Source organism: Zingiber officinale, chromosome 3A (genome assembly GCF_018446385.1).
Source record: "Zingiber officinale cultivar Zhangliang chromosome 3A, Zo_v1.1, whole genome shotgun sequence".
NCBI lineage: Eukaryota > Viridiplantae > Streptophyta > Magnoliopsida > Zingiberales > Zingiberaceae > Zingiber > Zingiber officinale.
In genome coordinates, this window is record NC_055990.1 from 20814932 (window position 1) to 20831763 (window position 16832).

The 16832-nt window shown below is 32.9% G+C and overlaps 1 protein-coding gene across 1 annotated transcript; it reads left to right on the plus strand.

The window, feature by feature from the left end:
• Nucleotides 1–2576: 2576 nt before the first annotated feature.
• On the plus strand, nucleotides 2577–7397 carry LOC122051336 (E3 ubiquitin-protein ligase RGLG2-like). Its single transcript, XM_042612433.1, has 11 exons — nucleotides 2577–2991; nucleotides 3926–4010; nucleotides 4105–4245; nucleotides 4663–4776; nucleotides 4857–4954; nucleotides 5567–5646; nucleotides 5737–5842; nucleotides 5927–6054; nucleotides 6150–6336; nucleotides 6712–6768; nucleotides 6871–7397. Exons 1-11 carry the CDS (start codon nucleotides 2761–2763, stop codon nucleotides 6949–6951), a joined length of 1308 nt encoding a protein of 435 aa, XP_042468367.1. The 5' UTR covers nucleotides 2577–2760; the 3' UTR covers nucleotides 6952–7397.
• The last annotated feature ends 9435 nt before the right edge of the window (nucleotides 7398–16832 follow it).

Consider the following 16832-nt stretch of genomic DNA (forward strand, 5'->3'; position numbering starts at 1 on the left):
GACTTATTTATCAACTATTACTTATTAACTTCTTAAAAATAAGAATATATAAAACTAATAAGTTTTTAAAAAAAATTTGGTGCCCCAAATTTTTTTGGGCCTAAGGCACTTGCCTCACTTGTTACACTATAGGTCCGGCCCTGCGTTGAGTTTGTCGAGTAACGACAATAATGGAAATAATCTTTAACTGATTTCAATCAATTGAAATTTATTATATTTGGCGCACAGTCAAGATCAACATGAATTAAATAGGAAAAATAATATTTCCAAGTCTATTATATTACTACATTTATAATTATTATGATTGTATGTCTTATTTAATATTTTCATTATTGTATTGGACAATTTGTATAAATAAACTATTGATTTTAGTAATAAGATCATCAAAAAAAACTTTATGTTATTTATCTCCTCTACCTATTAATTTCTACAAATATATCAGGGACATTTTTCGACTTGTCTTTTCTTAGGAAGACTTTGGAAAAGGTGCATATGCTTTGGGATGCATGCATAGATGCTACAGTGACATTATAAAAGGTGATCTCTATCTACAGGTGGAGGTATGCGATGATTCTTATTAGCACACAATCCATTACTTTCTTCCCTATAATCGAGAACTGACTTGAATATCGAAGGGTCAACATCGGGACCTCTTTCTTAACTTGGCACTAACATTCCTTGTATTATAGAACAATATGAAATCTTCATCGAGTTAATAGCAGAATCACGTCCTAACTCATTGCGTTCATCAATTTCAGACATGTTCAATTGTATTGCAGTAACTACGGGTTATAACCGTATTTGTTCCCATCCATTAATTAAAAAGTGTGTTAATGTGTTGGGTTTCTCAAGTTCTTCGTTAGATAGCCAAGCTAGCAAACGATGGTTGAGATCTTGGTTCATGGTTCAATTTCTACGTTCAAGTTTTGTTTTCCTTTCAATTTTACACTGAGTTTTCATCTTTTTTTTTTTTTAATTTCCTCAATTTTTTTCTTTGATAATTTAACGCACTCTGTTTTTCCCCCTTTTTCTAAAAACTCAAAATACACACCTAAATTTAATAGTCATCAAAGTTTCTTTAATATAAATCAAATTAAAAAATCACAAGTGTGATTTCCCATCATTTAGTGCTAGAGATTGAGGTAATTACAATTTCATAGTTAGATCATAAATTTATAGTCGACTGGTTACGATTTTGTTGTATAACACAGATGATGAACATAATAATCATTGAGTTAATTAAATCACATACATCTTTTTATCTAAATTTATCTCTCTTCGTATTCCTTCGTGGGATTGACTCTCTAGAACTGGTGAGATGGCGGATTCACTTATTTTTTTAGTTTTTATTTTTGTTAAAAAAAAACTCTAAATCTAAATTTGAAAGTTAGGTATACGTTTCAACATTTTTGAAAGTTGAATATGCAAAAATCGCCTATGTTTTTAATCAAATTTGCCTTTGTATAAATTAAATACAGCATAAATATGGCCGGCGCGTCTGGATTATTCTGCAAAAATGCTCCAAATGACCGCGCGATGATGACGGATACGGGCACGTCACGTCACTAATGTCCGTTACGTTGTGGTCCCCACTCCGCCGAACCCGCTTTGCTCCTCTCTCCGTGCTTCTCCTGCCTGTCTGTTCCTTCAAATGGACAATTCCTTGTTCCGAGAACTGCTTCGCCCCCGCTCACGCATCTTCGAACCAACGGCGTCGCCGAGTTGGTCTCCTCTTCCTCGCCGCCGCCTCAGATCCGTGCTTGAGCCTCGCCGCCTCCGGTTCCGACTTCTGTGTTTACTGATTGATGGGGGGTGGAAGCTCTAGGGATTCGGAAGCCAGGGATTGGGAGTACGGAAGTAGCTACTCCCCCCGCGAGGCGCCTGACTATTCGAGTTACCCTCCTCCGGCTACGGCTTCGGCGTACAGCCATCCTCAGCCTCCCTCTCACGGCGAACCGTATCACCCGCAGGGTGGGCGGCCGAGGATCGACAGGAGGTACTCGAGGATAAGCGACGATTACCATACCGTGGAACAAGTAAAGTTGCAACTTTTATTTATTTAGTGCTTCTCAACTTACGAGATTAGTCCTTTGGGTTCTGGAGCCATAAAGAGCTTTGGTGTTAGAATCCAATTTTCCTACTACGGCCAATCAATTACTTCCTCTGAAGTGATAAAATACTAGGATCCCAAGATTGTCACATACATCTTTTTATCTAAATTTATCTCTCTTCGTATTCCTTCGTGGGATTGACTCTCTAGCACCGGTGAGATGGCGGATTCACTTAATTTTTTAGTTTTTATTTAAAAAAAAAAACTCTAAATATAAAGTTCAAAGTTAGGTATACGTTTCAACATTTTTGAAAGTTGAATATGCAAAAATCGCCTATTTTTTAATCAAATTTGCCTTTGTATAAATTAAATACAGCATAAATATGGCCGGCGCGTCTGGATTATGCTGCAAAAATGCTTCAAATGACCGTGCGATGATGACGGAGACGGGCACGTCACGTCACTAATGTCCGTTACGTTGTGGTCCCCACTCCGCCGAACCCGCTTTGCTCCTCTCTCCGTGCTTCTCCTGTCTGTCTATTCCTTCAAAGTTCAAATGGACAATTCCTTGTTCTGAGAACTGCTTCGCCCCCGCTCACGCATCTTCGAACCAACGGCGTCGCCGAGTTGGTCTCCTCTTCCTCGCCGCCGCCTCAGATCCGTGCTTGAGCCTCGCCGCCTCCGGTTCCGACTTCTGTGTTTACTGATTGATGGGGGGTGGAAGCTCTAGGGATTCGGAAGCCAGGGATTGGGAGTACGGAAGTAGCTACTCCCCCCGCGAGGCGCCTGACTATTCGAGTTACCCTCCTCCGGCTACGGCTTCGGCGTACAGCCATCCTCAGCCTCCCTCTCACGGCGAACCGTATCACCCGCAGGGTGGGCGGCCGAGGATCGACAGGAGGTACTCGAGGATAAGCGACGATTACCATACCGTGGAACAAGTAAAGTTGCAACTTTTATTTATTTCGTGCTTCTCAACTTACGAGATTAGTCCTTTGGGTTCTGGAGCCATAAAGAGCTTTGGTGTTAGAATCCAATTTTCCTACTACGGCCAATCAATTACTTCCTCTGAAGTGATAAAATACTAGGATCCCAAGATTGAGATTCGATAATCCATTCAAGAATTGTGTGCATTGCTTGGCTCAGATATACCAGTCCAACCGAACACAAACTTACTGCTGAGGATGTGTAGCCTGTCTTCCTTTACTATTTGACAGTTTGAACATGTCACTAAGGCATCACTGCCTTTTGGGAGAAGAAACATATTGCTGTGAATTTATCACTTGATGATGATTCATCAAAGAAATTTAACTTTTGGTGGCATGGAAAATGTACATTGGTTAACATGCACAATTAGGCAGTTTGTAAGTAGAGTTGTGAACTCACCGTTTTCTCTTCTTTGTTTGGATCCTAATCTTGAAGTCATTGTTTTGAAGAAAGTGATTCTAAATTGGGATAAGCTTGATATACTTTTTCTTATTATTGCTTAAAAGATGAGTCATTCAACTTCTCAAGCAGCCCTCTTTATCAATTGAGGCTGCCCAAGAAGCTTGATTTGTCAAAAGAACAACATACACTCTGGAACAAACTATTTGGAAGTAAGCTGCAAAACACCTCAGGTTGTCCATTCGGCTTAATTTTACAAAACAGACTGTTCAATCCTTTTTAAGATTCCAAACACAAAAATAAAATCACTATCTTGTGTGTTTTATAACGTTGCATAAAACTGTCTGCCAAAAGAAGTGCACTGTCACCATAGAATGTAAGAGTTGAAGTACCTAATATCTGTATTGGTGATTGCATTGATGCTCTGTCAAGTAGTTATCTAGTTATCTTCCTCCAAGTTTGTTTTATCAGATTAAAGTTTCTGCTCAGGTCACTGAAGCACTTTCGAGGGCTGGCCTCGAGTCTTCCAATCTTATTGTTGGTATTGATTTCACGAAGAGCAACGAGTGGACAGGTGAGGTTACATTGCGGGTTCTTGATTTTTTAGTTGCTAACTTCTTTTCTTGCATAATGAAGGACCTTGATATTTAACTGAATTTGGTTACCAGGTAAAGTTTCATTTGGCAGACGAAGTTTGCATCATATAGGTGATACACCGAATCCTTATGAACAAGCTATTTCTATACTTGGGAGAACCTTATCAAGGTTTGATGAAGATAACTTGATTCCATGCTTTGGATTTGGAGATGGTAAAATTTTCATTCCGTAGAATTTATTTTAATTAGTTATAAACCTTTGGCAATTCAAAACACATACTAGAAGTTGGTGTAATATGCAAATGTAGAAAATTTGAGATTAAGATATGGTTTTTTTAGATTGAAAAAAATGCATATTTAAATTTTTTAAGATTGAGTGAAAATAGGTAGGAAGACAAGTAAACATTAAAAAAAAAAGGAATTAGCCATAAAATTCATCTTTCCTTGCAGTCTTAGCAGTAATCTTCTAATAGTATATAGATTCTATTATCATAGTTAAACAAGTTCCAACCTCCATGGGTATCAAGAGACTATAGAAAACTTTATTTAACACAAGTTAAAAGAAATGTCAAGTTCCTGCATAGTATGATGATATGTGTTCTCATAATGTGTGAAATATTTTTTGAGCAGCATTAACGCATGATCAAGATATCTTTAGTTTTTATCCTGATGGAATGTCATCTAATGGGTTTCAAGATGCTTTGCGGAAATATAGAGAGCTTGTGTGCCATTTGCATTTGTCTGGTATGGTAATTCCTTGTAAAATAAGTAGTGGTGGATAATGTCACTGTTTATTTACTACAAAGTCCTTTAACCATTTGCAGGTCCAACCTCTTTTGCACCACTAATTGAAATGGCTATGACCATTGTAGAACAAAGTGGTGGTCAATACCATGTTTTAGTCATAATCGCAGATGGTCAGGTATGCTTTACTTGATTCTAGAATGGACTACATTGCATCGGTTTAACAATGGGACAAGGTATTATCTGATATACTGTTTCTAAACGTCGATAATTCTTGAAAGAAGGATAAAGAATGATACTGATTGAAGGAGTGAGTTAAAGTTGATTGGTTTTGGCCATTCTTATATGAGTATTTGTTGATTTTACATAGTTGAAGTTTAATGAAGGAAAGACAAACAAGAAGACTAGATTGGTATGCAGATCAGCAATACCATTTTAAACAAATCTGTCTTATACGCTTTACAAACAGGCCTCCCAATGGATGTTGATGCATCCTAGCACATATCAGTTTTTTAAATATTAGGTGCAGTCAAGACCATTGGCCCTCTTGGAACTTCTCAAAACTATGTAGTCAATAAATAGTTTCATCAGTAGAGATAGTAAGAATTCCTTAGAGTAAGGATCATGGAGAACACGGCGGTTTCAATTGTTTCACTAGTATTTTGCATGGGAAACTATTAATTGAAATATTATGGTAGCACAAAGAAATTTGAGGAATACCCTTTCTGGCAAATGACCTCTCAATTTGTAGATTTGTTTTGAAGTTGTGAGTTTGTATCTTGTTATACAGGTTACAAGAAGTGTAGACACTCAATCTGGTCATCTGAGCCCCCAAGAACAGAAGACCGTTGATGCCATAGTTAAAGCAAGGTATGCTGACTATTCATTGAATTGGCAGTTGTTGCCAAATCTGGAAAAAAAACGGTTTTAACAACTTATTAATGGCTACTTCTCTTTTAGTGAATTTCCACTGTCCATAATTTTGGTTGGAGTTGGAGATGGCCCTTGGGACATGATGAAGGAATTTGATGACAATATCCCTGACCGTGCCTTTGATAATTTTCAGGTGATAAATTCGATTTTCTGTCTGCATTATCTCATCAATTGTATATTGTTGCTCCAAATTCTATTAACTTGCACTGTCCTTCAGTTTGTCAATTTTACCGAGATAATGTCAAGGAATATACCTCAAACAAGAAAAGAAGCAGTATTTGCTCTTGCAGCATTGATGGAAATACCTTCCCAGTACAAGGCAACCGTAGAACTGGGGATTTTGGGGTATGGATATTGTATCACAAATCCAACATTTTACATTATTTTGTTTCCATTTGGCATTGAAGTTACAATTATGATTTGGTCAATTTGGAATGCAGCCGTCAATCTAGAAAGTCTCCACAGAGGGTCCCTCTTCCTCCACCTATTGGAGGTTACAGTGCATCATCCGTTTCAACTAATAGTTACAAATCGACAAGTTTCCAGAGGAGTGCTCCACTTTATCCCGAGTATGAAACAACTTCTAGTGCACCTCCTGCACCACCCAGTTCTTCATTAGAACCACAGGTATCGTCCGAAGAATAAAGGTTTTCTTTCTCGTGATTTCAAATTACCTTTTCTTGTTCTTCACATCATGAAATTCTTTGAAATGTCAAAGCTCATCTGCTTAGTTTCTGTTGGTGTAAACTGGACTGACAAGTTCAACCAGTTGAACTAGGAACGGAAAGCAGTTCCAACAGATCATTTAGACATTCAGTATTTAATTTTCAGGCTGAATTGGATTTTTGACCAGCTCAACTCAAAAAAGTTTTCTTTTGCCCCTGGCTGGTCTTGTTTTTTTTAGAAATGCACTGTAGAATTCTGAATCCTGAAGCAATGTTTAAACACTAATTCTGTCTTGTGAATCACCTATTGATCATATTCTTCCCCTTTGGTCTCCAGGTCTGCCCCATTTGCCTCACCAATGCGAGAGATATGGCCTTCGGCTGTGGGCACCTGGTGAATATTTCCAACCTTCCATACTTGTTATCCACCCAATGCCCAACTATACTCCCCATTCCACATCTTCACTCCTACTATGTTTCTTTTCTCCTGTTGCAGACATGTTCGGAATGCGGACCGAGTCTTCAGACATGCCCTATCTGCCGCAGAGAAATCAGTACCAGGATAAAGCTATACTGATCAATCGACCAACAGTAAAACTGAAACCCATTCCCTGATAATTACCGAATGGTTAAATTTGTGTATGCGAATGCGCAAATTTCAACCACGTGCAGTAAGAATATAACATTCGATTACGTTTTTTTCCCGTTAAGTAATGAGGTCCTATTTGTTTGATATAAACAAATATTAGTATATAGCCTTAGCTCTAGAAAACGAAGAAAGAAGTGTGCAAGCAGTCTCAGCAAGGTAAGATTCCGTATGCAAGTTTCTTTCCAAGTTTGTAAGTTCATGTAAATTGTGCATGTCTTTTCCAAAGCAGTCTCAGCAAGGTAAGATTCCGTATGCAAGTTTCTTTCCAAGTTTGTAAGTTCATGTAAATTGTGCATGTCTTTTCCACCGGTCTATAATTCGCCTATGTATTTTTTTACTTCTGTTTACTAATGTCTAATTTCCTTTCCAAGTAAGGTCATGGGTAAAACCTTCTATGGTTAATAAAGTTGTTTCAATGAAGAACTAAACACTTACTAGGTTGGAGAAGGCTCTGCCTTGATTATTTCAAATTCATTCTTAATCTCATAAGATTTCCTCAGTCCTTCTCTAAGTAACTGAAAGATAATAGTGAGTGCACAAGGAATCACAGAAGCTTGGCAGGATAAGTCCTGTGCAAGTTAAGAAAGACATACTATCTAAATTCTTGAAGAATAGCTGAGGCAACAGTTCAACTGTGAGGTCGCTCATCTCATCGGAAGAAAATAGACTAAGAATTAGGTTAGAAAAATAGGATAACCTATCTCTTGACTTAGTTTCTTTTAAACACCCCAAAACAAGTTAGAATCAGCTCAAACTAACTTTCTGAGCACTAGACTCATCCGCCAACCTTAAAATAACATTATTTTGGTAAAATCACACACCACACATTATATCACACACTTTATAGAAATATAATTAACTCTTTTGATGCCACACCCTTTATGTCGCAGACTCAATGAGCACTTACAAAAAAAATTATTTTGATTTTTTTACTTAATACTATAACTCAATTCTTAAACCTTAAAAGTAAAATCTGGTTGGGATAAATAAGAGTTAAAAAAAATTAAAAAATTGGTTACACGGGCGCGCACGACATTGGCGTCGAGCATAACAGTATTATATATATAGCGTATCTTTATTTTCTTTAAATTTTTTATTTGTTTTTTTTAGCTTTCAGTTATGCCAATTGAATTTTACCTTTAGGATTTAGAGGTTGTATTCTAGTATTACAATTAAAAAAAAATTAAGTACTATATATATATATATATATATATATATATATATATATATATATATATATATATATATATGATATCATGCATACCCTTATGTGAGTGACCAAGAGCAACATTCGACATGGGCACCTAACGCAACTAAACATGCAACAACTCTTTTCTCTCTTTTTTGTGACAAAATGTGATTCGTTTGCGCCTAGCACCCCTACCAACTCGTCCCTAGACGTCTTTTCTCTTTTCTTTGATTGCATGTAAGGTGATATTGATTTCTACAAACGAATACCAAGGTAGTGCTAAGACCACGAAACTTACACCATCTGTTGGATCTTGAGTTTCGCTCGAGGGGGAGGGGGAGGGGGGGTGAATAGCGATTTAAAATAAATTGAGAGTACGTAGCGGAAAAGACGAAATCAAAACAATGCTAACACAAGAACCTTTTTATTTGGTTCGGAGCCTTTGGCGACTTCTACTCCAAGACCTACACACAAGGGTGCTTTCGATGGGTAATTCACTAGCAATTCGGAAATTATTACAAACTAAGTACAGGAATGCCAATGAAAAAATAAAGCAATACCGACAAAGAAAGAAACTAAAAGAGCAGTGCGTTGTCGGAGCTTCGCAACGTCACAGGAGCACGTCCAGCCTTGACCCTCCTTATATATGAGGTTCGGGGCATCTGGAACCTTCAGAGTGCCCTGGTTGTCACGTAACCGAGCCAACCAGCGAACTCCACGTGTCAACGTCGTGAAGTGGATATATTTTTGCCTCCGGGCGCCCGGGTACCTACCCAAAATGGTATGATATAGTCCACTTTAGGCCTAAGCCCTCATGGTTTTGCTTTTGAGCTCTACCCAAAAGGGCTCATGCTAATGGAGATATCTTTCTCTTATAAACCCATGATCTTTCCCATGTGTTTTCAATATGGGACTATGTTTGCAACCTTGCAACCCCAACAGGTACCTCCCGGGCGCCCGAACCTTGTTTTCCAACGGTTTCCTACTTGCAAGAAAACGTTAGTCCGAGACACTTATAGCTCCTGCAAAACAAATTATTAGCATAGTTATAATAAACAGAAATAGTATTAATTAGATTTCATCTCTCCGAGACCGGAATCTAGTCAAGATCTCGACTTAGAGTTCTGAAATGACTCTAAGTCGGATTGACGCCTAAGTTCCCTTCCCGGGAACGCGTCGTCACAGTCACTCCCCTCCAGTGACTTACCTTTACTTACCTATCAGACGTCAGGTTAGCCCTTCGACCCGTCTGGACTTCGTGTCAGCTATCCGGTTAGCCCGTCGACCTAGCTGGACTTTGTGCCAAACGTCCGGTCAGCCCGTCGACCCGTTTGGATTTCGTGTCAGGTATCCGGTCGGCCCGTCGACCTAGCTGGGTTTCGTGCCAGATATCAGGTCAGCCCGTCGACCTATCTGGACTTTTCCTGCACACTCAGTCAGAGTGTTAGGTCAACAACAAAACTAACTTAACCTATTTTGTCATTCATCAAACCTTGGGTTAGACCGTTAGTGCTAACCGCACCAACAATCTCCCCCTTTTTGATGGAATGACAACTTGATTAAGTTAGTGTTAAATGCAAGTGAAACAAGCATTAATAGGTTTTTAAGTTAGTTTTTATTTTCAATTTGTTTTAGCTAACTTAACCACCTAACCCTCCCCCTTTGGCATTCATCAAACATAAATATGGATCAAATAATCATAAATACAAAACCATTGCAAAAGGAATGCAAACATAAATTAGATCGACTCAGGGGGGTTAAATAATTATAAATTCTGTTTTAAAAAGTATCTCTTATCCTTTTCAAAATAGCGATAACTTTATAAAGAATAATTTTTAATAATTTTTCCAAAATAGCTAAGTTTTTCAAGTATAAGTTTAAAGTTATCCAAAAAAATCCAAACTTCCAAACATAAGTTTATATGTTCTATTTTTTTTTAAAATAAACTTAAACTTGAAACATTTTTCAAACATAAATTCTATAAAGATAATTTTACAAAAGTAAAATTTTCAAAAACCAGATAAAATTTAATGTTCAAAATCTAATTTTTCAAAGTTAAATTTGTGAAATCTAATTTGCAAAATTAAGTTTGTAACATTCGATTTTCAAAACCAGTTTTCAAACCAAGTTTATAACATACAATTTTCAAAACCAAGTTTTAAAAAAAAATTAACATAAAACTTAGTTTTACAAAGGTTAGGTTTCATAAGCACATTAACATAAAACTTAGTTTTACAAAGGTTAGGTTTCATAAGCACATTTCTAAAACATTTTTAGAAGAATATTTTCCAAAACCTAATTTCAAAAATATTTTTAATAAAAAATAGATGTGAAAATAATGATTGCTCCCTCTGAACATGACATTATTAAAATAAAGCCTTTGAAAATATTTGCTAAGGATATTTAATATAAGATTTTCAAAGTAATTTTTTTTTAAAATAAATTGAGGTAGAATTTTCTAAATAGATTTTAAAGAGAAAATAAAAAAATAACACTTATGGAGATAATTAAAAAAAATAAATCTCCCCCTGAATTTCATACTTTTTTAATTTATTACTCTCCCTTAATTTATTAATCCTCCTTATTTTATTACTCTCCCTTAATATAATGCTAAGGTTTGGGTATATTAAATTTCAAAGCCCTAACATATTTTTCTAGTGTTCTAGGGGATTTAGTAACAATTATATTATTTACATAATTATCTCTTTATCTTTGGTATAATTGTTTATTTGAGTTTGATTAATCAATAATTAATTTTAGATTTAGGTGCTTAACTTCATTTTAAGGTTAAATAAGATAAGATTTTATTAATTCAATAACACTTAACCATTATCAATAATTTATTGATTAATTTTTACTTGATTTAACAATTTTAATACTTAGTAAAATAATTTAAATTTCGTATTAATTGATTGAGTTGGTCAATGAAAGTGTTAGTTATAATTATTTTTTTTATTTACTTTCTTTTAAGTAGGATTAATTTAGTTTGAAGTTAGCATGAAGTTAAGGTTATTAAACACAGTTAAGTAAAGTTTAATTCAAGTCAATTTTAGTTCTCAAATAAAGTTAGACTTAAACAATTAAGTTCTATTTATTAATTACATAATTAAGTTTAAAGTTTAATTTAGTGGAATTTAAGTTTTAAAGTTAGGTGTCTAAGTTTTAAATAAATTTAAAAGAATTTTTTTATTATTATTTTTAAGGGATTTCTAATAGAATATCTAAAACAGTTTAAAAGGATTTTAAAATAATTTTTATAATATGTTTAATGACAATTAACATACGTTTAATTCATTTTTGATTTTAGATTTAAATTAATATTAGTGGTTAATTTAAGTTTAAGTTTAATTTAACGTTTAAGTTAAATTTTTAATTTTAATTGTAATTTCAATATTAAGTTTTAATTTTCAGTTAACTTAAATTAGGTTTTAAAAATAATTTTAAGGTTAAAATAATGTTTAAGATTAAAAATAAGTCAAAAGTCTAAATAATAATTTTTAAAGTTAAAATAATTTATTTATTTTTTTTAGATTAATAGGATTGTATTAAAGTGAAAAATACTATTTAAAAGATTTTTTTTAAAATGATTTATAAAAGATTTTTTTAGTGAAATTTAAGTTTTTAAGTTAGGTGTCTAAGTTTTAAATAAATTTTTTTTAAAAAAATTATTATTATTATTTTTAAAGGATTTCTAACCGAATATCTAAAACAGTTTAAAAGGATTTTAAAATAATTTTTATAATATATTTAATGGTAATTAACATACGTTTAATTTATTTTTGATTTTAGATTTAAATTAATATTAGTGGTTAATTTAAGTTTAAGTTTAATTTAACGTTTAAGTTAAATTTTTAATTTTAATTGTAATTTTAATATTAAGTTTTAATTTTTAGTTAACTTAAATTAAGTTTTAAAAATAATTTTAAGATTAAAATAATGTTTAAGATTAAAAATAAGTTAAAAGTCTAAATAATAATGTTTAAAGTTAAAATAATTTTTTTTAATTAACAGAATTGTATTAAAGTGAAAAATACTATTTAAAAGATTTTTTTAAAAATTGATTTATAAAAGATTTTTTAAAAATACTTTTTAAAAGAATTTTTTAAAAAAATTTAAAAGAGTTTTAAAATAATTTTTTAAAATAGTTTTTAAAATGATTTTTAAAAGTTTTTTTAAAAAAGAATTTTTAAATAATTTAAAAGTTTTTTTTAAATGAATTTTTAAAAGAGTTTTAAAATAATTTTTAAAAGATTTTTTTTTAAATAATTTTTAAAATAGTTTTAAAAATGATTTTTAAAAGTTTTTTTTTATATAATTTTTAAAAGAATTTTTAAAATGTATTTTTTAGATAATTATTAAAAGATTTTTAAAATGGTTTTTAAAATAATATTTAAAAGAATTTTTAAAATAAATTTTTAAATAATTTTTAAAAGATTTTCAAAATGATTTTTAAATAATTTTTAAAAGATTTTCAAAATGATTTTTAAATAATTTTTAAAATAGTTTTTAAAATGATTTTTTAAAATAATTTTTAAAAGATTTTAAAAATGATTTTTAAAAGATTTTAAAAATGATTTTTTTAATAATTTTTAAAAGAAATTTTAAAATGATTTTTAAATAATTTTTTAAAAATATTTTAAATGATATTTAAAATAACATTTTAAATAATTTTTAAAAAAAATTTAAAAGATTTTAAAAATAATTTTTAAAAGAATTTTAAATATTTTTTAAAGTAATTTTTAAAATATTTTTAAAATGATTTTTAAAATAGTTTTTTAAATAATTTTTTTTAAAGTTAAAATAATATTTAAGTTAAATTAATTTAATTTAGTTTTAGTTAATTTAATTTTTATTGGATTTAATTAGATTAGATTTAATTTAATTTAATTTACTCTAATTTTATTTTAATTTTACTCTTATTTTAATTTAATTTAAATTTTATATCTTTAGTCATCTCACCTAATCTAAATTATCAATCTGGGAATTTTATAATTTTGTGAGATGAATTAGATTCCATTTTAGAGTTTTGTTTAACTTTGTGTTAGATTCAGGTTTAGCTTTGGACTCAACAAATAGACATTTTTTGGATAAACTTCTGGACTATGATGAGTCACCTGAACATCATTAGAGTAATCATGTCTTCAAAGTTTTCCAAATAATCCTATCCACTGAACTTAATACAAAACTTTAGTCTAATTAGTTAGGATCCGTAAAGGGTAGCTTCGGTTAGTTTCAATTAACCAAATGCACCAGATCGAAGTCATATCTTCCTAAACATGCATAGACTAAGCTTCCCTAACGTACGTACTACTATCCAAAATTTCATCAGTACCGTTGATCAAGTTAAACCTTGCCCTTTTACTCTAGTCCTAATTACCCTGCCGAGTAGATTGGTTTCGATTACCCTGTTGGGTAAATTATTGTTGGAGGTGCCAGCTATTCTGGAGTCTCCCCTAAATTATTGATTTTCCTTTTAAGATTTTTTTTTTTGTATAATTTAGTTTTAGTTAAGATTTAATGTTTAATTTTTAATTTAAATTTAAGTTTTTAAGTTTGAATTAATTAAATTGGTCAAATTATCTTTCTTTAGAAGAGTGTATTTAATATTTGAATTTTCTTTTCATTTTAATTTTATTAAGTTAATTGAATTGTCTTTATTTAATAGATGATCGTTAATGATTGAGTTTTTATTAATTTTTAAATTTGGATTAATCAAATTGTTTAAATTATATTTCTTTAAAGGTTTATCTTTTAACCTTTTATTAACTGTCTTTAATATGTTATCTTTAACATTTAATTTTAAGTTTGTTAAATTTATTTTTGTTTTTATCAGAGTATTTAATTTTATCCTTATATTTTTTTTACCTTTTAAGTTGATATAATTAGTGGAATTTATTAGATAAGTCTTATCTTTAAAACTTAATTTTTTGTTAATTAAATTATCTTGGGTTTGGATAGAATTTTTAGGGTTATTAATTATTTTCAGATTTTCTGAATTTTCTAAATTAATTAGATTTGTTTTATCAGAAAACATCTTAGGGGTATATTTGCAAGTATTGTCAGCTACACTATTTTCACAGATATTTTCAGAAATATCCAAATTAACATGTATATTCTTTAAACTACTATTAGCACTAGCAGGGCTATTTTGGTAAATATTACTAACCTTGAGCGCAACCCCTAATTCAGTAGGCTTTTTTATTGGATCTGACTCAAGTTTGAATTCGATTTCGACTTGATCGTCCAACTCCAACGGCTCCTCGTGAAGTTTGATCAATTGTGTCCAAAGCTCATATGCATTATTGTATTTTTCTAGTCTGCATAAAACATTGTTAGGTAAAATATTATAAATAATTTTACTTACATTTTTGTTCAGTTCCAAGTTCTGAGAAGGTTTTCTAAATATTAGCACATAATCGAAATCTAAGCTTCCTAAGAAGCATTCCATTAATCGCTTCCAGTAGTTGAAATCTTCTTGATTGTATGGTGGTGGTTCGTAGGGGTTCTGTCCTTCTTGAAGAGTTATTGAATGCTGAAGATGGGAAACTAAAAAGTGGTGCCAAGACTTGGTCTTGGATTAGCAGTACTGGAAAAATATAGTATTGCACTAATTTCGAGAAGAATAATAAAATATTAATAAAAAATATTATTTCAAAATTTTGAAAATGTAATATTTTGTGAATACTAAGCAATGGTGAAAAGATGATGATGTATTTTTCAAAAATAGTTTTGGAGGGGAAAAAATGAAATGTGTAAGGTTTTATTTTAACGATATCTAATTTTTTCTTTAAAAAACACCCCCTTTGCCTGATTGGTTGTTGCACCAAATCAGAGCGGTACCTGCTCTGATACTACTTGTTGGATCGTGAGTTTCGCTAGAGGGGGGTGAATAGCGATTTAAAAAAAATTAAGAGTGCGCAGCGGAAAAGACGAAATCAAAACAATGCTAACACAAGAACCTTTTTACTTGGTTCGGAGCCTTTGACGACTCCTACTCCAAGGTCCGCACACAAGGGTGCTTTCGATGGACAATTCACTAGTAATTCGGAAATTATTACAAACTTAGTATAGGAATGCCAATGAAAAAATAAAACAATACCGACAAAGGAAGAAACTAAAAGAGCAGCGCGTTGTCGGAGCTTCGCAGCGTCGCAGGAGCACAAGAGAGCGGATTCTAAGTCGTTGTTATGACTCCAGCCTTGACCCTTCTTATATATGAGGTTCGGGGCGCCTGGAACCTTCAGGGTGCCTTGGTTGTGACGTAGCCGAGCCAACCAACGAACTTCACGTGTCGACGCCGCGAAGTGGATATATTTTTGCCTTCGGGCGCTCGGGTACCTCCCGGGCGCCCGAACCATGTTTTCCAGCGGTTTCCTACCTGCAAGAAAACGTTAGCCCGAGACACTTATATCTCCTGCAAAACATATTATTAGCACAGTTATAATAAACAAAAATAGTATTAATTATATTCCGTCTCTCCGAGACCGGAATCTAGTCAAGATCTCGACTTAGAGTTCTGAAATGACTCTAAGTCGGATCAGCGCCTAAGTTCCCTTCTCGGGAACGCGTTGTCACAGTCACTTCCCTCCAGTGACTTACTTTTACTTACCTGTCAGACGTTAGGTCAGTCATTCGATCCGTCTGGACTTCATGCTAGCTATCCGGTCAACCCGTCGACCTAGCTGAACTTCGTGCCAAACGTCCAGTCAGCCCGTCGACCCGTTTGGACTTCGTGCCAGCTATCCGGTCGGCCCGTTGACCTAGCTGGGCTTCGTGCCAGACATCAGGTCTGCCCGTCGACCTGTCTGAACTTTTTCTGCACACTCGGTCAAAGTGTTAGGTCAACAACAAAACTAACTTAACCTATTTTGTCATTTATCAAAACCTGGGTTAGACCGTTAGTGCTAACCGCACCAATACCATCCACCTCAATATTGGTTTTTACAAACTAGTACTAAGGTGGATAGTGTTGATTTGGTGGTGCTAGCACTAAGGTGATGTTGGGTGTTGGTTGGTAGAAACCAACACCAAGGTGGAGAGAAGAGAGTTGTTGCATGTAAATGAGAGAGAGATTAAAAAAAGTAAATCTTGATCATATTAGATTGTCCACGTTGGACACACATGCACAAACACATCGTTTTGATATGTTGGGCGACGTGCGGAGGAGCCTCCAATGAGAGGTGCCTATAATGCTAGACGCGTGTCGGCACCTAGCGTATCTTTAGTTTTTTATTTATTTTTTAGCATCTAATTAAATTCTATCTTAAGATTTAGAGATTGAGTTATTCTATTTTAGAATTTAGAGTTTGAATTATAGTATTAAATTAAAAAAATGAGAAAAAAAATTAATTGCTCATGGTGGTGCGTGTGACGTGTCAAAATTTTATATATACACCGTATAACAAAACAATATAAGTTTATTTGTTCTGATAAAAAAGGGTATAATTTAAATTTTTATTTAGTGCTGTTAAAAGAGCGTCCTGTGTTTTCATAGAATTTGATTTATTTTTAGGAAAGACACTTCATTTTTTTAAGTTAATAATGGTTCGCTAGTACTATTTTCATTATTATCCTACTTACATCTTCTATCTAAATATTGAATATGTTAAAGTAGCTATGA

Excerpts from the sequence above, each read along its gene's own strand:
- LOC122051336 (XM_042612433.1), top strand. The coding sequence starts at position 2,761 with ATGGGGGGTGGAAGCTCTAGGGATTCGGAAGCCAGGGATTGGGAGTAC. Across the intron at positions 4,011-4,104 it reads GAAGAGCAACGAGTGGACAG|GTAAAGTTTCATTTGGCAGA; the intron begins GTGAGGTTACAT and ends TTTGGTTACCAG. Across the intron at positions 6,337-6,711 it reads GTTCTTCATTAGAACCACAG|GTCTGCCCCATTTGCCTCAC; the intron begins GTATCGTCCGAA and ends TTTGGTCTCCAG.